The sequence below is a fragment of the Corvus kubaryi genome, unplaced genomic scaffold (genome assembly GCF_017639235.1).
Source record: "Corvus kubaryi isolate FWS band 111438036 unplaced genomic scaffold, C.kubaryi_AGA036_p1.0 split1-37296, whole genome shotgun sequence".
Classification (NCBI taxonomy): Eukaryota; Metazoa; Chordata; class Aves; order Passeriformes; family Corvidae; genus Corvus; species Corvus kubaryi.
This window is the reverse complement of record NW_024582075.1, coordinates 6,212,844-6,240,514: the sequence shown is the minus strand read 5'-3', so window position 1 is coordinate 6,240,514 and position 27,671 is coordinate 6,212,844. Positions and strand designations below refer to the sequence as shown.

The 27,671-nt window shown below is 39.4% G+C and overlaps 1 protein-coding gene and 1 long non-coding RNA gene across 2 annotated transcripts in view; one reads left to right on the top strand and one right to left on the bottom strand.

Moving 5' to 3' along the window:
- The window catches only part of RORB (RAR related orphan receptor B), a 135,444-nt gene extending 119,167 nt beyond the window's left edge, over window positions 1-16,277 (bottom strand). Inside the window, exon 1 of the mRNA XM_042012746.1 lies at window positions 15,816-16,277. Coding sequence (XP_041868680.1) covers window positions 15,816-15,822 — 7 coding nt within the window. The 5' untranslated portion in view covers window positions 15,823-16,277. The remainder of the gene's footprint in view (window positions 1-15,815) is intronic.
- Window positions 16,278-16,391: 114 nt separating this feature from the next.
- Window positions 16,392-25,980, top strand: LOC121657273. Its single transcript, XR_006013542.1, has 2 exons — window positions 16,392-16,733; window positions 25,597-25,980. It is a non-coding gene; the product is annotated as an uncharacterized LOC121657273 (long non-coding RNA).
- Window positions 25,981-27,671: the final 1,691 nt, after the last annotated feature.

Sequence of the window (27,671 nt, the reverse complement as noted above, 5' to 3'; positions counted from 1 at the left end):
GGGAAATCAATGCAAACAGTAGCTTCTCCTGCACATCGATGTATACAAGAGAAAACAGAAACAGCTTAATTATTTGTTTAAATATTTTTCTAAGATACCCAGAGGGAATTTACTACAGAAAACCCTAAGGAATCAAGACGTTGCACAGCACAGCTCAGGAAGCCTTTGCTCTTACTATCGGAGATGACCAGCCAAAGAAACCAGCTGTATGTCCAGATCTTTAATTGAAATGTGCTGCTGAGGGGACTTGCTCTGCACTCTCAGCTGGTTCAAATGGGGCTGCCTAGCAACTGCAGAAACTAGTTTCAGCAAGGTGAGGTGACACAAGCCAGCAGGCACAAGTTTGTTGAAGTAGTAGTGTATTTACCACTCATCAGATGAGGAAAAAGAAGCAAGTCAAAATCAGATGATAAATAAAGTATAAATATGACTTTATTAGTAGTATGCATTTTTAAATGCCTGTTTTTGAGCTGACTGAAATCAGCTTTCCATATGTTGTTGACAAGCCTATGTTTTATTTATCAAATACACTTTGACAGAAATGTTAATATAAGACATGAACCTGCAGGACAAGTGGATCAGCCATAGAAGTACCAATAAAACCTCAAGTTAAATCAACTAATGGGAGATTCATCTAATCTCATCTAATTGTAACCAAAAACGTATTACTGCATCTGTCTGCAACCCTGAATATCAAAGCAGTATTTCTGTGCTGATAGCAGAATGCTACCTTACTCCAAAACAAACTTCCCCACACTGAATTTTTCATATTCTGTTTCTGAAATAGCCACAAGGCACATTTGTAACGTGGTAAAATCAAGAGCTGATGGCAATACTCAAGGGGTAAAGGGTTCTACTGGGCAAGATTAATGGGGGTACATAAACACACAATGCAACTTCATTCATGATGAAAACATACTTGCAAACTACAGGAAAAACCTACGCAAAAACATCACAATAGCCCTAAATCCAGAGGGCCAAAGATGAACTTTGCAAAATTACGTGCTAAATGAAGGCAAAACCATTCTGAACTCTCAAGCACAGAGAAGTTGCTCAAATAAAGGAATAAGAAATGTCATACTCCGAAATTTTTAGACTCCTGAGAATGAAATTTTGCAGTGTTCAAAGAATTAGATCCAATATATGCTTCTAACAGTATGACTTAATAAAAAATTATATTTTCAGAAGCAAAATTATTCTGAAACACTTGTCCTTGTCTTTAATGGTTTTGTGCTTCTTATTTAAGAACAACAAAGGCACTGCTGCCCTACAATACACATTTATACCATCTCCTCATTATCACAGCTGGATAATGAAACAATATACATCTCTAAAGTTCAGTCTTGCTTTAGCAGGAAGTCCAAGTCAGGAGAATTTCTTTTAAAGAATTTACAGAAGCAACTACAGTACCAATATTTGTGGTGCACACTTCCATCTTTGTTCTGTTCTCTCTTGCTCACTCTTTTTGAATTTGCTCTAAAAGCTAAATTAGATCTCAGGGGCACTGCACTACTAAACAAAGACCTCTTCTAGCCCATTGTGATGGAAGTAGATGTACTCAGGAGGCACATGTACTGAGAGGCTGAAGTGTCGTCTTCCCCAAATTCTCTCATTTTTACACAGAACTCTGTACCCCACTTCACAATATCACTCACACAGAGTCATATACTTGCTCCTCCTGCTTCTAGTCTTATCTCCTTCTCAGAAATGTAGCCACATTAATGTACTGAACTGGAGCAAATCTTTTTTTCTTTGGTAGACTTTGCTAAGCTATTTCACCATCTACATGATTCTTTTTATTTATGTATTGAAAATATCTCTTTTCTAATACTTACTCTTTTCAAGACACCAAGACAGCTATTTGAAGAGGATATATCCACAGTCCAGTCTACAGCCCTATTATGATCTAATAACAACCCAGTTCTGCTCTCCCTGTGCTTTCCTGACTGCTACTGTTGGTAATAACAAAGTTGTAATACTTCCCAACTCAAGCTTCATTACCACGGGACTTTAAATTGCAGACATGCTTATAATACACATCACTATAAAGGACCACAGCTTTCACTGGGTGGGAGAAGAAAAACAAAACAAAACCCAACCAAAACCTGAACTGTAAATCTATTTCCTCCTCAGTTATGAAAACTAACAAATAATTTAAAATTTTAAAATATCAAAAATACTGCAGAAGCAAAAAGTCAAGACTGTTGCATTGAGCTGACAAGTCTAGCACACACCCTCATATACATCACTTGAAATTTGGCATTACAGATTTTAATAAAAGCTAACTACCACTTCTACTGGACGCTAAGAAAAACTTGTTCATGCGTATCTAAAAGAAGAAATAAAAAGTAAAGTAACTTTTCATCTGACAGAAAAATAAAAAATAATGTTTCAGAATGACTGATTTAATCCTGGGCTCCACAGGAGAACTTCATTTTTCAGCTCAGTCTTCTATCTCTGAAACCTTAGAAGTTGTGGTATGTCTGAGTTTGTTTAAATACTTTTGACAAAAAGGTCCTGGTAAACCAAAGATTTCCTAAGATCACTTAGGAGATGTATGGAACAGAACAGAGGCTCTCATGTTTCTATATTAGATTGCAAAGCTGTATAACACACAATTCTCTTTATTTTATGCAAAATTGGAATGCTCCTGTCATTCCTGCTGTTCCCTTTTTGTATGTCTGGTTAATTCTTCAGAATTTTCATAAAATTTGTGAACTTTGTAAGAGCAGAGTCAAATTCAGCATCTAACCACAAGAAGCAGCTTGAGGTATTTTACATATTTGTTACATAATACTATGCTTTACTCACATACCTTACTTCAGAAGCAAACCTCTTCTACCAAGTACAATTTAAAATTAATGGTAGACACAGAGACTGTATACAGATTACACACAAAGGTTCAACACCAGGTCAGCAGTGACTGAGCAAAATAAAAATGCCATGGCACTTGGTGGCCTGCATGAAGTAAGCTGGTGGTGTCAATCCAATCCTCAATGGACTTTGTTCATTAGAAAGGAAAAACAAACCCCACCACACAGCACTAATTGGCACCCCTGTTGTCACTGTCAGCAGCTAGGCCAAGGTTATAATAGCCACAGGAAAAGGGTCTTTCAAGGTCACTCTCAAGGCACAATAGGGAAGCGGCATGGGACAGAGCAAGCTCCAGTGCCATGGGCAGTTCAGCTCCTCAGACCTCCATCAGGTCTGCACCAAAAAAGATCAGCCTGACAAGGATTTTGGACATCAGACGCCCCACCCATGCAAATATCTGCATGTCAAAAATCCCTTCAGGAACAGATCCTAAACCTCTGCAGGGTACAGAAGAGGCATCAATCTGGCACCTTTTTCAATTAAAGAATATAACATGTGTGAAGGCACTTGAGAGCAGAACGCCTAGGAAAGCTCCAATTTAACTGATTTGACAAAATTTCATCGTACAAAAGGTTTCTACTTCTTTTCCTTAATGTACAAGATGCTGACCATATCTGCAACAGAAGGGGAACTATTATCTGTCACACGGTTAGAAACCATCATGCAGAACAAAGTAAATTAAACAACATAACTCAGCAGGCTTTCTTGTATATGAATAGTTGCTAAACGCCACTACAGAAAGCATTAATGTGTGTGTAGCTATGGATTTGTCTGGTATGGAGACTCTTCTTCAATCTGCATTTCTAATGACTCTAATGATGAGTGTAGAAGGATCATGTTCCAAGTTCACCCTCAACACCTCAACAGCTCAACACCTTTTCTTCTATTGAGTCTGCCAGCATGCCTGTTACAGAACCAGCTCACAAAATTAATAACCACAAAGACCAGAAGAATATGAATGTACTGAGAGGCAGTCAGCAATCAGAGAGCAGTGGAGATGGGAGTTTAAATGAATGCAGCACAAAAAAAAGTCTAAAAGGTGAACTGCGATAAAACCCAAACCCAATAAACATACATCATAACAAGTGGTTACCTCTAAGAGAAATACAAAACAGGATTGCAACATGGCATTTTATTTTCACTTTTCAATCTTCATTATAAACAACAAAAATACATAGCTATTTAAGGAAAGTTTGTATGCTTGGATGTGCATACATCTCCTACTGTAAATTTTTTTTGAATTCACATCATGGGAAAATAATTTTTAAGGGGCTGTTCAACAATTCTACACATAAATGTATCAAAATACCACCTATCCCCTCATAAAATATGAAACATTTCTATAAGCACATCTAAAATCCAAAGCCTTTTCAGTTAACTTCTTGAGCAGCATGTAAAATATTGTTTAGTGCTCCTTAAAATATCAACAGTTGGGCTCCAAGCACACACAAAAATAGCCTTATTCCTTAAGTGAAATATAACTCCTAAACAACTCATATTGTTCCTGCCAGTAAACTAAGAGATCATCCTCTGTCTTGGTTTCACAATGAAACATGTATCAAAAATGCTATTTTGGAGATTATGAAAAATCACAACATGCATTTAATAGCATTCATTTCCTCAAATTATTTTATCCTGCTGCTCATTTGTGCCCTAATATATAATGCACAAATAGATAATGCAGGTTAAAATTATGTAAAAATCAGATGCATTCCTAAATATTTCAGTAATAGGATAAAGAGTCTGATACATATACATTCCCCTAGCTCAACTGATCCTGAGAAAGGATGAAATAGATGTTAACGGATGACAGCTTGGCTCTTTGCCTGTTTTATGCTTAGGACTTACAGAAAATTCCAGGAGGGATGTGGGAAATCAAGAGATTTCATATAAATGTACCTCCTACACTTCCAGTGTAGTTTTCTGAAAAATGAGATATTTTTCTTTTTGGTCGTGGAGAGTTCTGCAATTGTTTGGTCCTGTAATAAGTTCTGTGGGGATGCTACAGAAAGAAAAGTTAGTCAAGGGAATATACTTAAAAATCACCCTGGTCTTGGAGAAATGGAGAGCATCGTAAGAGCATTCTCTATTTCTCTTTTTCTTCTGAGCATGGAGAAAAGACTTAAAGATGTTTTTCCTGTCTTACAAAAATCAGATAGGACACTATCCCTTTATTGCTATGTATTTCCACCATCTCCAAAGGCTAAAATCTACATAACAAATACGGGTTTTTTTAAAACAAAAACAGCCCCCCAAAAAACATCAAAACCCCACAAAACAAACAAAAAACCAAACACCCCCCCCCAACAAACAACAACAAACAACCACAAAAACCACAACACGCCACCCCCCAAAACAACAAAAAAACCTAAACCCACAAACAAATGAAAGTTACTGGCATATTCTTTTATCAGACAGGAAAAAGAGCAGGTGCTGCCAACCAAGAAGCAATAGGGAAGGAGATATTCAGCTCTCAAGCACCTCATCTATTTCCAAGGCTACAGGCATACAAATGCAATAGAGGTACCTCATGGAGACGTAACCCGGCCAAGGTTTAACAAACTGCTTATGTCCTCCTTGCAGCACATCCCAAGCAAAGCAAACCAAAAGAAACAAAAGGTTGAAAAGAACAAAATAACTTTCTGTAATACACAGGGATGCATGGTTTAGGGAACCAATTATATGTTTTCTAACAAGTGAATGAATTTCAGTGTCAAGTACTTTTCTGAGTGCACTGCTTTTCAACAAAAGTGACTGAAAAAAATTCAGAAAAAGAAAGAGGAACAGAAAAAAATAATTGAAAGATAGGAAAAAAATCCAACCAAACCTAATTTGATTTGATCCAGAGTTTGAAAAGATCAGGTTTGGATGTATTTTGCAAATGACATCTCAATTTCACAAATATTGGTTGAAGTGCAGTGAATGCCAAGCTTGCACAGCCAGCTTACGTAACTGTATATGTGATGTCCCAACCTGCAGCATTCCTGAGTAGTGGAGCTCTGGATATACACAGTAAATGAATGGATGTCTTATGTTAGCATTTAGCTGAATACCAAATAGTCTGAAGCCCCATTACAACAAATCTACATGCAACAACAAGTAATACAAAGCAGCACAGTGAATACATTCATATCATATATTTGTTCTCTTCCTTATTTTTCTTCTCTTTTTCTGGTACACTTCTCTCTTTCTTTCTCATTTCCAATAGCAGGGCCACTGTAGTTAACTCCACCTGCAATGAGTGGAAATTGAACAGTCCAGCACTTTATAGTACAGGACTGTTCACATCAAAATCCCTTCCATTCCCTCACTCTTCTGTTTTAATATTCTGTTCTTTTCCTTCACATTTCCACTTACTTCTTGCACGTAACTCTCCTTCAAAACAGCACCCTTTCTATTCAGTTTGTTGTTTATACTAATCTTTTCCTCCCTGTTTTCTCTTGCTCCTGATTAAATTCCCTCTTGAAAGCATACATTTCTCTCCTTCAGTTTTATGATGCAGCTGGTACAATCTTTTTCTCCCCAATCCTGTTGAAGCCTGAAAATAGCTTGCTGCAAAAGGTCTTACTTAGTGTTCTCTTTTCATGGCACTTCCACTAGAGTTTGTAGGAATTGCTGATTAGAATACATCTTTGCAAATAATTTTCAAAAATGAATACTGGAATTTTGGTAAACGCAAACCAGTCATAAACAAAGGAATTGACTTTTGCATAGGCACCTGAATTAGGACAGTACAAGTTCTCTCCCCTCTTATCCACTGAACCCAAAACTGATCAGCTCTCCCATTTTCTAAAAATCAGTGGGCTGTAAACAACCAATGAGAACATATTGTACCATGATTTTTACATAAAACATTCTAGCAAAGTCTATAGAAATTCTGTTTCAAAATTAAAGAGACACAGCTCTGCAGACAGATTTCACTCGATGTAATTTACTGTAGTATACATTTGCTTGAAAAAACTATCACATATAAACAGTTTCTCAAAAAAAATCTTTGTGTCATTATTGTTGCTTCTCTAAATGTTAGAGCAGATATTACATGCAATACCTTTTTTTCTGATCTTTTAATAATATATTAATTTTGAGTTAAATTATGCAGATTACTAGATACTTTTGAAGTCTCATCTTTAATACTGTAACAGCTGCTACAGCACTGGTAATGCCTTTTTTCTCAACCAGGTCTGAATAAGGAATTTATTTTCATAAGTACATAGAATTGCTTTACAAATTGTAGTGGAACATGATGTTGACATTCTTCAAGCCATGGAGTAATTTGTAGTTTAAATTACTCTCAGTGGATGTTAATCAACCATATTTTGCCTCCACTGACATCGTTGTTTTAATCTTCCTCCTTACTGCAACTAATCATGTGAGAGATTAATATAAACTGAATTTTCCAAAATTGGCTATGGCTAGGAGGAAACTAGTATTCTGAATAAAATATGGAGATTTTTGAATGGGAAAATAGGAAGTGTTGCTAATTTTTACTGTCTTCAATGCAACATTAATTTTTAGTGCTAATCTCCCAGTATTCTAATAGGTATATCTAAAAAAAGATTTTTGGTGCAGTTGTGCATATATATTATAGATTTACATACATTAAACAAAACAGTTAAGCTGGTATTCCTTGTATCACCTTTCCATTTCCATATATATTTCTACAGAGAGAGTGATTTGTGTCATTAAAAGAAGTCTGGCTTGTTGACAGACACTTCCAATGACCAGTACTTGTACAGCTTGCATAATGCACTGAAAGAAAACAATGACAGGTTTGATATAACTTCCTAAACAAACTAAATTAATTTCTCCTTGATCATCAGTGACACTGTTTCCAAAAGAAAAGTTTCTTTTCCTCATGAAGATGAAATCAACTCATGGCACTGTGCCTTATTAATACATGTCTTCTCTAATGCCATTATTTCTCTATGCCACTAGACTGAGCTGCATTTGTTCATACTTGTGCTGCCGCTGCATTTGAATATCTGGCCTCAGTTCTTGTACATGGTCTCCTCTTTCAGTTCATTCCAATTAATCACCGAATACAGTTCATTGTACAAATATTGTACAAAATCCCCCAAACAATGTTCACTGAAGTAAACAATGCTTTTCATAGCCAGCTGCTGCTTCGTTCTTCTTCCAGACAGACAAATAAGAAAAGAAACAACAGAGCACCTATTTCACTACTCAGCCAGGACCTGAAATGTAATATTTATTTTCATTTTTCCATCTTATTTAGAAAAGCAAAATCAGTTGGTGCACTGCTAACATGCACAAATGACCAAGGAAGAATGTGCTAGCAGGGAAGTCTTAGGACTTCCAGAACACACTTCTGTGGCAGGTTCTCAAATCAAAAAGTTAACTGGCAGAAATTTATCATCACCTAGTAAAACCAGACGTATTTTTCATAAGGAAAGAGAAGACAATACAAATCAATGTCTCTAAACAGCACTTGTAATGAAAATATGGTCCTTAATTTTGTTAAACTCAGTTTTATACAGTTCACATACAGTAAAATCACTAAACTGTCCTTCTCCAAAAGATCCTTATTTCCAATAAACCTCTCGGAAAGTTATTTGCTGCACAGTTCTCAGTCTACTAGCTAACAGATAACCCGCCATCAAACTTCTAGACTGAGTCTATAGCTTCCAAGTATCTCTGAAACAAGTGTAAACTTTTAATGTGTAATGCACACTAAATAATCTTAAGCTCTGCAAACTATTCAAGCGCATGAAGTCTATCACTCTTTACCTCCTGTTGTAAAGGGAATAATAATTGAAGACTTCCTTATTTATAAGCAGCTTTGTCTTTACTTTTTACATTTGAAGTTTATTTTAGGAGAACCACAATTTCACCTGAGACCAACAAAACATAATATGCTACCCTCTTGACAGCTCATTATTTTGACAGTAGACCGAACTGCAATTTAATTTCTTTTTGCCTTCTTTTGATCTAAGTACTTTTCCCCCATGAATGTCTTCATTCAAAAAAACAACAAAAAACCACACAAAACAAAGAAAAAACAAAACCAAAAAACCACCAGAAATTGAAACTTGTAACAAATGCATTGCTTGTAAGAGTAGAGACATTTTTCCTCTAAAGGATTGATTCAGAGAGGGAAAAAAATTAAATGCAATGGGAATGCATGTGTTGTTTAGAAGTGTTACTCTGAAGGATAACCTCACTTATGAATACCACGGATTGATGAAATAGAAATATGACTCTTACAAAGAGTAATTTTGTTATGGAAGGAGTTTGCTTGTTCAGGAAACCTAAGTGACCACAGGTAACTAAAACAAATCAGTTAAATGTGAAACCATCTCAAGAACATCTGTAAGTAGACAGACTGCTTTATAGACTGACTTTGTAATAATCATTGAAATTGCCCTTAAAATTATATTGCTTTTTAGCCATACTAAAATATTTATTACTCTGTGTAGCATATTCATGCATAAACGTATTACAAATGTACGTATTTTCCTAATCTTTACTTAAAGATTGATTTGGCCACTATTTACTAGCAATAAGCATAAGCCTAACAATTAAACAAAGTAGTTTATTGGTAGCTGGCAGAAGAAAAATGTTTTTTAATGTTTTTTTATGTGTCAGCCTTAGCAGAGAACACATGGAGCATATTTACAAACATTTCTTTCCATTTATATAAATATTTATATAGTCAACAGCTGTATTCAAGCACTAAAGAGTAGCAGACAGTAAGGAGTAGAAGGTGATTTTATTGAAATCTCAGAGCAAGAAGATTTTTTTTAATTTGGTATGCTTCTTATAATGTTGATTCCCTGTGGCCTTTATATCACTCATGTTGCTTACAATATCAAATTATTGGGTTTCCAAGGGACACAGAACAAGTAGCCTTAAATTCAGCTTGCCTTATTTCTGTGAATAGTCCCATAAAATCTAACTGAACTACTCACATTAAAAAGGCCCATGATAACTCTTTATAAATTAGTTTTTCTGTCAAGAAAACGTAATTACTTGATGTTTACTCTTTAGTAAGTATGTGGTTTTAAAATGGCCATGATCCAGATAAACATAAGATTTTAAAAAATTATTGCATTTTTGTGCAGCAGTAAAAGCATAGATCCTCCATAAAAATTGTGTACATCCATTTTAATTGGCAATTCATCAAAATAATTCACAATTAACAGCAAAGTAACAACATTTATGTCAAACTAAATTAGCATATATACTTGTAGCAGAGGCAGAAACAGCTGTTATTCTGTTTGCATAAACTTCCAGCAGAATGTGTCTGGCAAAGTTAAGCACAAACATTTCTGCTTTACAAAAAATAGTTCCAAGACTGCAAAAATGCAGAGGGCCAAATGTCTCATTAATAGGACCACTCAAGTGAGTAAGCATTGTTCAGTCAAACAAGGACCAGGCCATCATAGCTGTACTGTATTCTCAATCCTGTGCATAAATTAAGAGTTTTTGACATGCTCATGAAACCAATATTAGAAACAAACAGGGAAATAGCACAATCCAAAAGGCACCTTCTGTCTGCCACCCCCAGTGACACTGTGTGATGTCTTATTCTCCAAGCTGCACTGCAGACTTTGCCAGACTGCATACAGAATCGGAAGAAAAAACAACATTGAACTTTTTTAAACACGGAGCACAAAGAACAACATTTTGACATCTAAAGCTAGTCTATGAAAGTCATTACGGAAAGCCCCAACTGTGCTAAATGTACAAAGCTGTTAAAATTGCTCTTTAAAGAAACTGATTTTAAATTCAAATGTATCAGTTTTTTTTAAATTTACACTTTGATTTAAGTTGATATAACAGGTTTATTACTAAGCTCAACAGCAACTGATCTAAGACAGCATCTTAGAATTGTTAAGCAATGTAACCACTAACACACTCCTGTTATCTTGTGATTGTGAAGCAATGCTCAGATTTTCTTCTCTTTTAATATCTTTTTAATTGTTTCCATTTTGTTCTATGGAACAACTATTATATTTAGCCAAATTTACCATAAATGCTATTGTAACACCTGTGATTTCCCTCATTAAAAGCAAAATGGATAGGGTCATGGGTTGAAAGGGCAGGGTATGGACTACAAAAGGGCTAGTTAACATAAGCCATTATACTGTTGTACTGATAAAGCTCATTTCTATTCAACAGATGATTAGTTCAATCAATATTTACTCCTGTGTGCATCTTCATCTGCAAAGCATACATTCTTCAATTTCACAGCGCAGATCTTGATTTCTGTGAATTCACTTCACTGTTTGAGAGGTAGGAATTTCTGGCTAACTTGGGAACCTTTCACCCTTTTGCATTGCTTTCCTGTATTGGGGAACCAGTGCCCACACTGTGGGTCCTGGAACTGTTTAACAACACTCAGTACCGCTGAAGGTAAACCTTACCCATACACTTCCGAGTAGGCAAACGTCACTATGATACACAGCAATGCCTTCAACAGCACCCTAAAGCCTTTCCACAAATTATCACAAGTACATTTTAAACAGGAATGATCACTTCCAGAATTCTTGTTTACTCAGAACATATTTTTTTTTCTTCTGATAGATTTACTCCTCAAATTCCAAAAATAATTTTTAACCATAGAACACAATTTAAATGACCTCTACTACTGTACTGCCAAATTAGAAAACCATACCAACCAACTGCTTGTCATTGTATTTGTAAAAGTCCAACAACGGAAGTCAGACATTTTCTATACCACAAAGGAGAAATTATTTCCAGCCAATGCACATGGTATTTTCACAGTTTTTAAATTAACTGCCACCAGACTTCCATCTATGAACAACAAATGTAACTTAAAAAAAAATTATATGATGAAAAAAATCTTATATAATATTTACATTACATTAAACCATACAGTTATCTATTGATGAACTTTCATTATGTACTCTCCTCTGACCCCCAGTACCATACCATATTACAATTAAAGATAAATGGAAGATACTACATGGAATATAAATATGATCCAATGCAAAGTAAAACTACTGCTGAGGTACAAATGGGCTCTCATGCTTTCCCTTTTACTTTTGTTCATTCTAGAGAGGTGTCACTGTATTGACTATACACATTTGCATTTTTTATTATGTGATACTGTTTATTACTGACTCATGATTTTCTAAGCATGCACTCTCATTTATTACATTTTACCTGCAAAGACTCAACACCAGTAACTTGTGTTTTATCACCTATCAAGGAGTCCCAGTGAAGTCAAATAACATTATCCAGTTAAGGAATAGCTAGATGCACTACACTGTTGAGGACAAATTGGCTTTACACTGGTGGGGTAAGGTCCTAAGTCCTTCCTTTAAATAGTCAGTGTTCATTGACATATTTTAGGATATTAATGTTACATATTTCAAATAGAGACATATTTACTTTTCCTGAAATAAACTGCAAAATCATTTTCCTTTAAGTTAATGAGTCTCCAAAGATCCCCTGCATTAATCTACTCAATTCAGGAGAACTTCTTAGTTAGCCAGTCTACTAGTATATGTTACTTAATATCTTGCTTCAAAATACTGCCAACAGCATTTGTTTGATCACAACCTTCTAATTTCTTACAAATATTTCAGTCATGCTAAGAAAATGGAGTAACTACATAACATCATATAACATGCACTACTGCTCAGTCCTGACACCAACAAGAAAAAACTACACAGAAAACTCCCTTAAATAACTTGGCTTCAGGGGTTTGCGGTGCTCCTTTTCTTCAAAATGTATCAGAAAAAGCTTTCTAGTAAGAGTTTCAACTACAAGTTTAAATATTACTTTTGTAGTAAGTGGAGTACTTGGATACTAATGTCACTTTCACAACTCAAATAGTTAAGATCACAAACTTGGCTTTTTTAAGTGTACGAGTAGCAAGTTCCCAGAGTAAAAGTAGATATTTTGACATCTTTTTTTGCCACAGCCAACCTTACAAGTTTGCATAGCAGCTGCATTATAGGCAGAATTGTAATAGCTTTAAGCTTAACAAATCATTTCAGTAAGAATTAAATTACAAGAAAAAAATGTAAGTCTTCTTTTTCAGTTAAACAGCACAATCATTTTAGTGCATCTTCTGTTCTCTTTTTCTAAAAAATATACTGAAGTACACATTCTATGTTCTTAACTCCCTCACAGGATGTTGCCAGGAGTGGGACAGATGGAAGGAAGACTAGTGAACACTCACTGTAAATTTCTTTTATATCTATGTTTGGCTCTATAAAATACTGGTATAAAAGTCATTAACTTCACAAAATTCCATTTTCCGTTCAGAGGGAAATATTTGCACCTACCATAACAACAAGAGTACCAAACCAACAAATTCCCAGTCTCCTGCACATTGTTCTGCTGTATGTCAGTACGGCTACATATGCAGAACGGGATTTAAATCAAGATTTAAAGTGCAGAAGATTATTATTTTGGATAGTATATGACCAGTGACTGTAACATACTGGCACAATAGCAGAAAGTTTTAGCTTGGCTTCCACAGGATGGGATGACTGACTGTCTATGTGACTGTCCAGTATGTTGGGATTCAGCAGGCAGTAATACAGGTTGGGTATTTGCTCTCCTTGGCTTCCATCTTCAATGTGAAGCAGTAATGAACCACAGCAGTCTCTGCACATCCCAGGCAGGCTGTGCTAACTGCATCAACTGCAGCTTGGAAGGATCACAGCTCAGCTGGGAAAGTTTGCAGGAACAGCTCACATACTCAAGACTGAGATTTTCTTCTTTGAAACCAACTGCAAATATAATTGAAAACAACTACACCTTCAAAAGAAGGCTTACAGTTCTCTAAAAGCATGAATTCATGGGAGCTCACAACCTGTGAATTGTGACACTCATTTATTTCTGTTATTTGGAAAGTCACAAAGACAGATGTTCAATTAATATATAATGTTCCTTTTTATTTGAGAGGGTGTGAAGCACTGCTCTTGCCTCGGACACACCTGTTGTAAAACTTCACTTTACTAACCTCTTGCACATGAGTTTTGAACAAGGATGAAAGTTGCTCGTTTGTTGTTTTTCTCCTCCATCCATCCCAGCCCTTTTTTCCCTACCTGTAAATTCCCCATTGAGTAAGCATAAATACAGTGCAAATATTAATTTGCATATTAGGGGCAGAGCTGCACCTCTTCACAGTAGCTGACAGCACAGCTAAAGGGGTGGCAAAAATGACTACAGAGCTAGGGTAGATCCTGCAAGAGATGCCGCCAGATGCGCAGCAAGATCTGCCTCCCTCTCCCTGAGTGTCTAAGAGGGAGGACATTTCACTTCACCCTTGCACAGACCACCCCAAGTCATGGGAGGAGAGGCATAGGTGCCATGGCTTGCATGGATGAAGTGCCCAGAAAAAGGGGAGATGGGGTTCCTGACCAGGGGTCACAGGATGCGCACACTTTGAAAACAACCCCTGAGACAATGACTGGCTTTACTCAAATTGGAGGCGCTCCTGTGCGAAGAAAAAAAAAGAACGAAAAACCCAAACAAAAAACACAAACAAAACCAAAACCCGCAAAAACCCACACTCAAATAAACAGAAAACCCCCAACCCAAGCAGCAAAGCTGCAACAGGGGCCACTTTACAGAACTGAGTGTTTTCTCTCTGTTTCCTGTTGCTCTTAAGAAAAACAAACACTGTTTAGCAAGTTCTTGCCAGATGCCCCACAGCCAGCACCCTAACAAAGAACGCTGGGGGAAAACAAGGTCTTTTTATGTTGATTTGCACAAATGTCATAGTTACAATTCCTTTAAAGTGAATTACACACGTGTGATTTGTTAGTGCTGTTAAGACACGCTGTTACAGGAGCTGACGTCGAACAAGATGTAATTCTAGCTAAAAGTTCTTTCTAGCGTGTGTGTCCCCCGTCCTTTAATGGAAGATCCAAGAAATCTGCATGCAATGTCGCTGTCAACCCCGAGCGCGTCCCACTCCACATTAGCCCTTCTCCTCCGTTCCAGCACCCTGGTAGAGACTACTTTTTGTCCCTTTTACCAAGCCGTGGCTGAGGCAAGCAACCGGTCTGACAAACTGGGTGATAAAGGGCAAAGTGGAACATGAGGGCGGAGGAGCTGTGTAAGCCCCGCGGACGCCCGAGGCTGGCAGGGGCTGTTCTTGCCTTGCTGCCGGTGTTCGCCTGGCCCGGAGATGGGGCCCAGGGGAGTCCGGCCCTGGGAGACACGGAAACAACGCATTCCCACATCTTCCACAGCCCTCCACACCCACTTGGATGACCGGCGTGCCAGCTGCAGCCTCTCTCCAGCCCCACCGGACAAGCACCCCAGCAGTTCTCCATGCCTGAGGGTGTCCCATCGGTGACCATACTCTGCTCCCCTGCGGGACCCTCACCGGAGGGGCTGCAAGCCCTGGAGGAGGCTCTCACCGCCACCCACGACAGGGATGCGCAGCACAGGCTCGGGGGCCCGAAGGGACCTGCGGGCACGGGGATCCCGGGCAGCACAACCCTTCCCACCCAGTTAGCAACCCATGGGAAATGAGGGCCTCCAGGCGACGTGCCAGTTAGGGAACGAAGTCCAGATAACTTTTGGGGAGCCCTTCTTCGTGCTGGCAGCGACCCGGGACCAAGCAGCAGCGGGTTCTGCCGTACGGGACACCTGCCGCGCCCCACGGGCAGCTGCAGGTGGGGACTGCACGGCACAGACACTGCCAAGCACCTGAGCCTCCCTTCTGCCTGCCCGCCACGGGCCAGGGCGGCGCTGGGCTTCCCAGGACAGGTGCGTGAGGGGTGCCCGCCCACCATCTACGCGGAAGGTTCCTCGGGATGGGTCGCGGCCCCCGCCGGTGCAGGAATCACACCGTCAGTAGCCACGCCGGCGGGCGGGCACGACTCATCAACTTTCTCCCCCGGACCCTCTCCCCTAGTACGAAACCTCTTCCCCAGCCCCTTCCCCAGTACCTTTCCCAAAAGAGAGATGTCCCCCGGCCCGCTTACCTCGCATGGTGTTGGTTCCCCGCTCCGCGCAGTCATGAAGCTAGGAGCCCAGGAACCGCACCGCACAAATCCCGTCTCAACACCCGCGAAGGTGGCAGCCGCCGCAGCTCTGCTCCGCCGGGAAAACCATGCCTCCGGGGCGGCTCCGCGGGGCGCGGCTCCGCCGGCTCCCCGCCGCCGGGCGCGCTGCTCCGGGGCGGCCGCCCCGCGACTGCCCGCCGCGGAGCCTCTGGGGGGGGCGCCTGGGCGGCCGAGAGGCGGCGAGGGGCTGAGCAGGGGAGCAGGAGGAAAGGAGTTACGTTAGGAAAAAACAGGAAAAACACGCGGAGGCAGAAGAGAGGGGGGTGCCGCGTGGATGGCAGAGCATGTGCGCTTTCACATGACAACGGCGCCCCTCAGCAGCTCCCCGGTGCGGATTTCCACTGCGCAAACACAGCAGCGCACGGAGCGAAAATGAGATCCAGTGAGAAAGCGGCAAAGAGGCTTATAGCGGGGGGTGGGCGGTGCCGCCGCCGCCGCCCCGCCCGCTGTCAGCGCCGCCGCCAATCGCCGCGGCCCGCCCGGCTCCGCCGCCGCGGGTGGCCCCGTGTGCCGCCGCCGGGCCTGGCCGCGCGGGGTGCGCGGACTCTGCGGGGCTCCGCGACCCCCGCGCCCGCCACTTCTGCTCGCCCTGGGAGAGCCCGGCCGCCGGTGGGTCCTGCCCGGCAGCCGAGGCTGGGCGTGATGGTGCAGGAACGGGACTGGCGTGCAGAGCTCTGGAGCTGGTGGAGAAAGGCAGCGGGCGCAGAAGATCACCTCGTGTGGCGTTGTTAGTGAGGAGGCGGTGTCTCCGGGGAGAAAGGCGAAAGCGTTCGGTCACCACGGTGTGACAGTCATCGGTAAAACTGCGTTTTCCGACGGGAATGGGAAAGTTTGGTGGTGAGTCATTTTCTCATTAAAGAGTGAATCTGAACGTCGAAAGCAGTTTGTTTTCCGGTGTAAGACTAGCAGAAGGTTTTGCAGAAACCCGTGTGTTCTGCGGCCAGCAGGATTTTCACGACTCACAACTCTCCCTCTGATTAACTGGTGATTGTCCCCGAAAAAAACCAAAATACAAAAACCAACCAAACACTGCCCCCCATCCCCACCCAAGCAAACAAAAAAGGCAACAAAAACACCCAAACAAAAAGAGCTCGGGATCCTTTCAATTATTGTCTTGTTTTGGTTTTTTCTTTTATGATAGATCATGGAACACAACCACAATACATCTCAATGAGTTATCTTAAAAACAAGTCCCTGTTATCATGGTTTACAGTTCCTAACTCCAAACTTAAAATGAAAAAGAAAACCCCTGATTTAACTAAAATGTATCCATACAGAAGTTATTATATCCACCTCATAAACCAAAATGGGGATATATATTTGATACTGTTAAATTATGCATAGACATGCCAAAATAGATGTATTTGTTACTACATGAATTATCAGACTAAGTTCTATTAGGTCTGTTTTGCAAGAGATCATAGGTATGATCTCTTTTGTGCTCTTAAGATTTATTATAGGAAAGATACAAAATGAGGTGTCCACTGTTACTGCAAACTGACAAAGCTTTATTCTTGGGGAGCAAGGTTACAGGTTTAGAGGAAGCAGTTCTTGTGGTTAGCCTCTTTCAAAACACCAGTTTGAACTGAAACTGAGCAAGAGGTGAAAGAATCAGCTCTGCCAGTATTGAAAATGTCTAGATTTACCTGACCATGGTGAATTTTGACTGCATTCACTGTAGTGAAGGCAGAGTCAGTTGCAAAAAAACCCCAAAAAACAACAAAACTTCATTCCTAGGATAGTAGATGGGATTTGTATTCTTGACCATAGTATTTATGCAATTTATACACTGCATGTGAAGTTGCTGATACTCATGTGGGATATATTAGGATCTCATCCAGAAACTTTCACCAATTACTTGGCTTTACTTATATCAGCACACCTTTCAGTAACAATCACCTGCTCTCCATCTTTTCACAAGACCTGGAATTTACAGTGGCATATTTTCTATTTAATTGGGATTTTAGCAGATGTGGTTGGCGGCAGTCAGGCTTGCCTCCAGGATTCTCTTCTATGAATTTTCCCACCAACCATCTCTTCAATCTGTTCCTCCTGTTCAAAGGTTTCTGAAGTAATTGCAATAAAACACTCTTACACATCACTTTGCAGAGCATGTTAGGAAGTCTCATCTCATAACAGGTATAATTTACCCGCTATCTAATATGGAATTTAGTGAACAGTGCTTATAGCTTTTACAAAAGCAACTGGGAGAGAGAGCAGAGATTCCATCTACTTGTTGTATTTGAAGCAGAACATTTTTTTCCCCTACTGCATATTCACCTAGCAGCTGGAACAAAAGACAGATGAATTTCAAGAGGAGGCACACACTCTTTTTTCATATTGTCAAGTCATCTTGTTCTTTTTTATGCCAACATGATTTTTAGATTTAATTGTTTTAAAGCTGCATCTTAACATCAATCAAAACTTTATTAGGTAGATAGCAAGCTATCTACTTCCTGTGCTGTGCATTCAAAATACCTTACACTATGATGGTGAGTTCTGGTTCATCTTTATGTGGGATTTGTATGGTGCTTTTGACAATGGAGAAAAAAATCTCATTATTCTTTCTTAGCTTCATTTTGATGAAAAGGGGTTTTTTTTCTTCCCCCCCCCCCCCAATTTGGCCCCTGGAATTCATTTGCATTTCTCACTACCCTATGGAATGGCAATTTTTATTTATCTGTTTTCAGAAGTCCTGGTAGACTTCTAGTTTATTCATCTTTCTTGTTCCAATATAGTCTATGTATAATGATGTCTGAGCTAACTTCTTCACTAGCTAAAGCAAGTTGTTAAATTTGAATTTTTTTTAATATTTAGGGTGCAATATTGTCTGCTAAGTACTAGTAAGGGTGGCGAAAGAATTAGACATATTATAAACATGTGTGAACTTCACTGAGGGCCAGACAAATTATAAATACTTTATTTAAAAATACAGGGCTACTTGAAACTGTTATGTGTTGAAGCAGGTAAACAACACACAAGAAAGCCACATGATCTGAGGTCATACAGAAATTTATAGAATATTTAAAAACTGAACACATATCTTCAGTAGTTAGATAAACTGAGTAGTACAATTTAGCCCGCTATTTTTTTAAGATGTTAGTTACCCTAGGTTTCAAAGAGAGCCTTTTCAGATTTTTCTCATTTCAGATGAGTGCTTCAGAGAAGACGTTTAGAAAACACCAGACAAGTAGAGTTAAAATACAGCAAATAATTTGTTTTGTTTCAAAATATAAACAAGTATTTTATGGCCAAAGAAGGATATTATTGCTATTATATTTTCATGGCAAAATAACAATGAGAAGTTGCTTTTCAGAATATTCACTTGCATTAGCAGCTTTCCAAGGCTCTTTGGATGACAATCTTCTAAGACAGTATTTAAAGCCACATAGTTTTATAATTTTAATAATTTGCAATATGTTCATTAGAGCTGTAGCAAGTTATGCCTAATTTAGTTACTTCATTAAAAAGTACTGAATAGAACATAGTCAAAACAAACTGTGTCAGGCAGGTCCCATTTCATTCCCCTGGATATCAGTGGCTAATTTCTGTTGGCATGAAAGGAAGCCAGATGCACCCCATAGCCAGAATTTATTTCTTAGATTCAATAGGAGTAGCACTGGTAACAATTTTCTTCATCTCACCTGTCTCCAGCTTCATTGCCAGACATTCCTAACTTCATGTAAGTAGTAATAAAGATTTTCTCATTTTTCATTTTATGACTTTTGCACAAATTTACTGACAGACTCGATAATCTGGGCTTCTCTCATAGGTTCTTCACTTTAGATTAACTTTCTAAAATTCTTCTTATCTCTTTATGCTGCCTGCAATCTGAAAACATGCACGTGCACTATATTATCTTTGTCTCCTATAAAGCCGTATAACCATTATGCATTTTCAAACTCTTTCCACAGAATATTATTTAATTCAAAACCTGTGCATTTTCTTCCAAAATAGTAAAATTACTTTAAAAGCAGCCCTAGAAAATCCTGAAACAATCAGAAACAACATTTAACAATCGAAAAATCTTTAATTATGCCAATTTAGTTTTAGAAGCTAAGAATGTAATGTATTATGCATGACAGGATAACCAGAAACTTGAAAAAAATAAAAACCAATGCTTGACTTTTTCCTCTGTCTTGTGAGATGAAAAGCAATCCCTAGCTGCAAACAAGGAATCTCAACTCCTGTAAATACTTCATGACATCTATTTCATTCTGTATGTTCTTCCCCGCCTCAGTGGTAGAAATTGTATTGTGACTTCCCCTGCTTTATATGCAGTGTCAATCACTGGATCATTGGATAGAATGTCCCACTTAAACATATCCTGGAACAGGAATGGATGCTAGCTGAGATACTAGATGCCATCACCACCTCACCTCCCCACAAAATGTTCAGCACCTGAAAAAACTGTAAGGATATAATTGCTGCATTAAACCTGATTTAAACTTTGAAATTATACTTTGGATTCTAAAACCTAGACAAGGAAGGAGCTAAATTTGACAGTAGTGCTTAAGCCCAAGTAACCTGGAGTTTGCTCTGGAGAAGCTGCAACATATTCAAATACTGATGAGAGAGGAGGTACAGTGGAAGACTGTCTTCCTGCAGCAAAAAGCCTGCCAAGAGGCAATGACCTTGCAAGATTTGTGTCCATGTTCTCTGTCCTTGGCAAGTGCAAGGGTTCCTAAGTTGTTTTGAGGCAATCCAAGACCAAGAATGGGCTTCAAAGGAGGAGAGAGAAAGTTGGAAGGAATAAGTGGGCAAAATAAAGTGCTCTAGGAAAGAACTGTGAGGCAGAAGACCTACCTTCAGATCAGTGCTTCACATCTTCCTCCTGGCAGCCTCTGAGGCACTAGACACTATAGCTTGGGAACGAGACTCTGAGTATCTTTGAATGTATATTGCTCTCATGAAGTAGTTTAAAGTTTAAATGCAAGCATGTATTACAAGCAAAGTTTTTTCCCTTTAAATGGATACTGACCTTCCAGCTAAACATTCATTTGGCCTCATGGAAACAATCTGATTTTTCAGATTTTTTATATTGTTTCACTGGAAAAATGCGAACCTAGAATACAGTTATTTTATTCATCAGGAAATTAATTTTGTGGTGGAATCCCAGTTTTCCTATTCTTACTTATGCACTAAAGTTTTACATTTTAAAATCAAAGAAGTTCAAAATCTTTATTCTAAATTCTTTTTCATTGTATGCAAAATAGATCACTATTGTTTCTGATCTAATATCTACTTAGAAAATCATAGTATTTAGTATATAACAGCTGTTTACACAGTTTTAAAAAATTGATCCTTTGCTATGAGTAGCATGTAGAAGAACATGCGTGTTAGTAATTCTCTTCTAAAAGAGGTAAAATAAAGGCAAACAGAAATATTGTTTATTCATTTCTACATGGAGTATTACTGCAACTGGAATCTTGGATATAAAGGATGACAGGAAAATGAAACAGAAAAATTTAGAGCGTCTAACATTTTGGACTTTACAGGAACTATGAAACATACTGACGGTGAGTAATCCATAACCTTCTCTTGGTCATTCAGTTATTTGTTATTATGTCACAATAAGTTAGTAGTACCTGCAGAACAAAGATAGGCTGGTGGTAAAAGGTTAATTTGGACTAAGCAGTTTTAAAGTGGCTGTATTCTGTGGTTTTGAACTGAAAAATATGTATTTATTTCAAATTTTCACTCAACTGAGAAATATTTAGGTTTCAGTATGTTGCCCTTCTTTCAGCTTTTGAGGCATTCATATCTGGTGTTCTGTTTTAGGCCTATCTCCTGTGCACATCGAGTCTACTGCTACACACCACAGCTTTAGCTGTAGCTCATAGCAACAGCTACAGTTGAGGATGCTTAAGGGCTTCTCTTCCAAAGTGCCTTTTCAGTTTCCTTCCTTCCCTTCCCTTCCCTTCCCTTCCCTTCCCTTCCCTTCCCTTCCCGCATCTTCCCTTCCCTTCCCGCACCTTCCCTTCCCTTCCCGCACCTTCCCGCACCTTCCCGCACCTTCCCGCACCTTCCCTTCCCCTGCTATGTTTGTAAAGAATAACTAAAGGAAATCAATATAAAAACCACAGGGATATATTTAAATAGAGTAAGTATATTTAAAGAGAATAAAAGAGCGTACAGGTTGCTTATCCCTGTTTTTGGCATGATGCATTTACAGGCCAATGCAAAGCAAACAAGATAGTTACCTCAGATAACAAAAACAAACTCCAAAAGCAGAAAGTACTATCCATGCGCCCCTTTCATTTAAAAGAGCTCTTTCTCTTACAAAGCTATTAGCACCACTTTAATTTATGCAGTTAATTTTTCCATCCAGTTCATAGGCCAATTCCCAAGAGGGAAAAAATGGCCTCAACTCTACCCCTTATACAAGGCAGGCAGATTTAGCAAGTCTTGATCTGAGAAAGTAGTAATGCAAATGCTTAGGATTAAACATGTGGTTATGTACTTTTCTGAATTAGAATCTGTGTCAGAATGCTTATTTAGCTACAGTTCTAATATTAAGAAAATCTTCTTGTGTTGGCTGACCTAATGAGCTTACTCCATGCAAGAAGTTTATTCTGCTGCATGGGCATGCTTAGCAGCCTGTTCTGCACTTCATGATATTGTGAGATGGCTCCTATGCAATATTTTCCATAATACCTGCCATGCAAAATGTATCCAATAGAGCAGAGGCACGTGGCAAAAAACACTTAACTGGGCTAGAACTACACTGCACAAGAATATATATAATACACATTAAACATGTAATAAGGTATATTATACACTCTAAAACTATATATGCAGAGTTTATTCTAATAACTTTTCCCTATTCATTTTACCACTTTCCCTTTGCTCAGAACTTTTCTGTGTAAAATGTGGCTGGTCTTGAGATGCATGCTCTCTTTGTCAAGAAAGAAAACATACTGATGACATGAAAAAAATTTCTGAAGGAACACTACTTATAGTGGGACGTGTGCAAATGAAGAGTAAATTTCCAAACACCTACAGTTATTGCAAGATTCTCAGATGAAATGAACAACTTCAAGACTGCTGCTGCTAATAGGACACAGTAAAAACTCAGCAAATGTTGCTCTCTTTGCTTTTAATGCCGGTGACAACAACAAGATCCTGGGTCTCCCAGGCCCATGGTAGGTTGCCACTGCATTGCAGGGAGATAGCTGATGTGTCAGAACACATTAACTTTCTTGGCAGGTGGGCAAGGGACAACTGTACAAAGAGGTATTAGGTGATTAAGGAGTATGAAACACAATAGTAATTTCAATTAACAGACAATGTAGAAATACTTGGAAAATGTTCATGGAAGAACAGCAGGGACACAATTTTCAATATAGTAAAAATAAGAAATAAAGGATAGGTTAAAACCCCTGTATTTACAAATTAGGAATGATAAACAAAGATTAGTGTTACATAGGGAAACAGAAAAGTACAAAAATAATTGTCTTGTAAACCACAACAAATTGAAATTAATGTAATGTTTATTCTCCTGTTATTTTTCCAAATGTCTACTGATTTGTAAATGCTGCCATTTTAGCTACACAAAATAAGTGATTTACCTTATGTGGGATAGGGAATCATATTGCTATCTATTATGCATAGTATTTCAGCATTTTAATTAAAATCACTTATTTACAAGAGCAGTGATAGAGAATAATGGGAAAGATAAGTACTAACAGACACAGGAACAGAAATTAAAAACAAATGAAATTAAGAAATATCCTTAAAAGCACTATATGATACCTTGGAGCCTTACTTGGTACTGCATTACATCATGTTCTGTAACATGTTTTTTGTAACTCTGCCCAGGACACTGCACACATTACTGTTGTAAGACCAGAGAGAGGGAATACTGAAGGGGTAGGAGGCTACATAATGCTTCTTGTAAATCTTCTGGGTTTTAGAAGAACCTGCAAATGGTACACAAGTTCCTTATACTCTGTGTGATGACAGCAGTCTGACCAGACTGAAAATGCTTGGAATCCACAGAAGTAGTGATTTTTTGAAGGCTGCTAAGTGCTATATTTTGGAAATGATCTTGAAACTTTTTCTTTCAGTTCTTGAAAAAGTCTGTAAGACGTTGAGATTTTTATTTATTTGCAAATAAAAAGAACAGTGCTTGCCATTTTTGGAGAATAAGTATTGTCTTCGATCATTGTATGATAAAGTATGATAATTCCTATACTTCTAAAGGCTCAATAGAATGCACAAGTACTATGCTTGTATGACTTTGTATGTGTCAAAATAATTTTAAAATGCTTTAGGAGAAAAAGTGTTCTGTTATAAAACTTTAGTAGTATATTGTCAAAGTCAATTAGGTAATTGTTATACATTACAGACATTTTTAGACTGCCATATTCAATGTTTCTTTTTGATTGGGAAGATATTAAAACAAGAGAGTCCACTATGAAGAAATAAAAGAAAATAGTATCAAGCACTTCCAAACCGCTTCAAAATTATAGAAAGTGTCAAAAGAATGATGAAAACAATATTCAAATGACAACTGTGGAAACATTATTCAAATGACAATCATGTCAGGTTGTTCCTTGCGAGCTCTCAAAGTCATAGTAGGTTTATGTTTCTTTTTCTTTCATTCAAAACAAACAAACAAATATAAAAAAATCCACACCAAAACCAACCAAACAAATATACACACCAAAATTCCAAAATTAAAAACCCATTTTCATTGCTTCCTTGGTGTATGAACTATGTTATTGAAACAGACATCTTTAAAGAAGCAGCCACTTTCCCAAATACAGAGAATCAAACACCAAACAAAGAAATACATCACTCCTCTGTGCAAATCCCCCTGGCCAGCCAGATTGCATGTCACACATTTGGAACAGCTCCTATGCCAAATCAAACCTCTCATTCCCAAATATACTGGTGCGGAGAAAGCATCAGATTTCAGTTTCAGTCTGCAACTGTTTTATTTCAGAGCAGATCAGAAGTCAACATTGATAAATACTGTTTTGCCCATGGACATTACCCTCTTGCTCCACTAAGTCTCTTCTCAATCTGTAAGGTCTTTCTGCAGCATTTTACAGCTATTCATTCATGCCTTTGTCTTGCCTGTGAAATGCATCTCTGTTAGTTGATGCCTGACCTATAAACTTACCCCGCACAAGGATCAGTTTTATTTCCCTTCAGCTTCCTCCATAATTTATGTAAACCAGCAGAGGAGTACCTAAGTGCTGGCAGCAGATAATGTGATGTTCAACTCTAGCTGTCCTACATCTTATTATGACCTCCAGCCTGGCTAGGAAGGAATGAACTGGTCAAAACCAGTCAAAGCACAGTCCTATCTGGAAATAGCAGGGAAAATTGTATCTTATGGGCAGTTCTGCCACAGTGTTCTGAAAATGAATATTGGGTTGTGTGCAGTGTATGGCTGTTCTCAGGTTCTTGCTGATGCTAAACTTGGACCAAAAAGTATCAGTTAAAATAGTTGTCAATAATGTTGTTATATCCCGGAAATTCCTTCCAGTTCTTCCAGAAGAACAACTTCCTGTGACTGAGCTACAGTCTAAAACAGGGCTGGATGTGAAGCCACTGATGATTAGGGAGCCCCAACTTACCCAGCTGTGATACTTCCTTAATGGCACAGCTACCACAAACAGAGGGACCTTCAACTGGTTTCATAATGAATTTTTAATCTGATTCAATGACTCTTTCCTTATATTTGCAGGTCATCCCAGATACCTAGGAGACTGCTTAAACCTGTGGAATGATGCTTGTGTTCTTTTACACTGCAGGACTCTATATGATAAGCATAAATAAGTGGAAGATGAAGACTTCTTATGGACTGGTCTTGTACTTGAAATTCATTTCGCTAGCAATGAAAACCATAAAAATTTTTTTCCAGTGAAAACTGTATTTTCTGAATTTTCAATTTTTCTTTGCCTGTAGCCATATTTTATTAATGTCACTTCTCCTCCCCCTTCCCCTTCCCCAGTTCTGTACACTTTAAAGGATATTGTTTTATGAGAATGAGACCAAATGTCTCATTCTATAGGATTGAAAAATACAGTTTTCTAAATACACAGTAAATACTGTGAAATTGTGCATTTCAGGAAGTGTAATTTTCGTTGTACATGCTATAGAAATATGTTGGGGTCCCTCCCCTGCCATGGAGCCCTGGGAGAGGGGCCCTGGGGGGGAGACACGGGGTTTCCCTGCCCCTGGTCAGCCTCATTCCCGATTGGTTGGTTTGTGTTCCCTGGTGTGGGCAAGGACCCTCGGGTCCCGTGGCTGCGGAGTTCCTGAGCTGAGCCCCGGCCATGCGGCTGGAGAAATAAACATCTCTGAAATATCTACCACGAATCTGTCCATATATACTTTGTTTCCACGGGACTCCTGGTGTGAAATATGCTTGTTGCAGTAATCCCCGCTGCAACAAACTGGTGGAGGAATGCGGCCACGACACTGATCCCTGAGGAAGATTCGTGAGTAAAATAACCACTCTAGACCTCTCTTCTCATCTTGGTTTGGATATTCTCTCTGGACTATGGAAGAATCGTGGGAAATGGGGCTCTCTGAGCAACAGAAAAAAAAGTATCTAGAAGTAAAAGGAATCCTTGAACAACAAAACAAAAAAGTAATGCAACCGGGAGATCTAGAACATTTTTTCATCTGGCTTTTCAAAAGGTTCTCCTATATTTCTCGAGACTTACTTTTTGATATCAAACCTCCTGAATCTTGTGAGGAGTGTTTCTAGGACGAGATCTGGGATAAAGTAAGGGATCAAAGAGAAGCTTTCCATGCATCCCTTATAATCAGTGAAGCTCTTGAGGAGCATTTGTATGGTCCCATTACCCCTAAAGCAGAAGATCATACTTATCCCATGGGCGAGGCCGCACGGCCGCCATCCCGGGAGCACATGACTGCAGCTGTGCCAGCGGGGGTGCCTGCGCTGGATGCGCCCGGCCCCCTCGGGAGCGCACGCCTTATCGCGGACCCCATCCCTGTCTCAGGGTCCCCGGCCACACGACCGCGAGTGAGGGAGCGATGCCGCAGGCCACGAGCAGCCAGGAACCGGGCATCGGTGTGGCAGGCCGCTCTGAGCACACGGCTCGGAGAGCCCTGCGGAGGGAGAAGCGGCGGTTTCCACAGCGACACGAGAAGCCGCGCAGTGCAGCGCCGAGCCAGAACGGGGCCGCACTCAAAGCAGCGTGGAGTTTGTGGAGCAGAACCGCTCACAGGGCACGGAGCCAGCGGCGATGGCAACGCGGGGCCGCGCAGAGCCCAGACACGCACTGGAGCAGCGCCACTCGGAGAGCGCGGAGGAGCCGCAACGTGGGGACCCAGCTGAGACATCGGAGTCGGCAAGGCGGCGGCCACGCGGGACCAGCAGCCACGACGAACACGCAAGCACGTGATAGGAGAAGTTTAGCCACGAAAATCATAGGAACTGTGAAATGGTACAATGTAAAAACCAACTATGGATTTATAACATGAGATGATACAGGGGAAGATTTATTCAGCCATAGAACTGCCATTAAAAGGAATAACCCTAAAAATTACCTGCAAAGTGTAAGAGATGGGAAGTTGTACAGTTTGATATAGTGCAAGGAAAGAAGGGTTTACAAGCAGCAAATGTTACTGGGCCTGGAGGTATTCCCGTCAAAGGCAGCCGTTATGCACAAAATTATAAACAATATCCATCCCAGCAGCTTCCCTACCCACAGCCTACTTCCCCCTTTTACCCTATACCCAATATGAACCCCTTCCTAAGTTTACCCTATCCCCAGTTTATTCCTAATC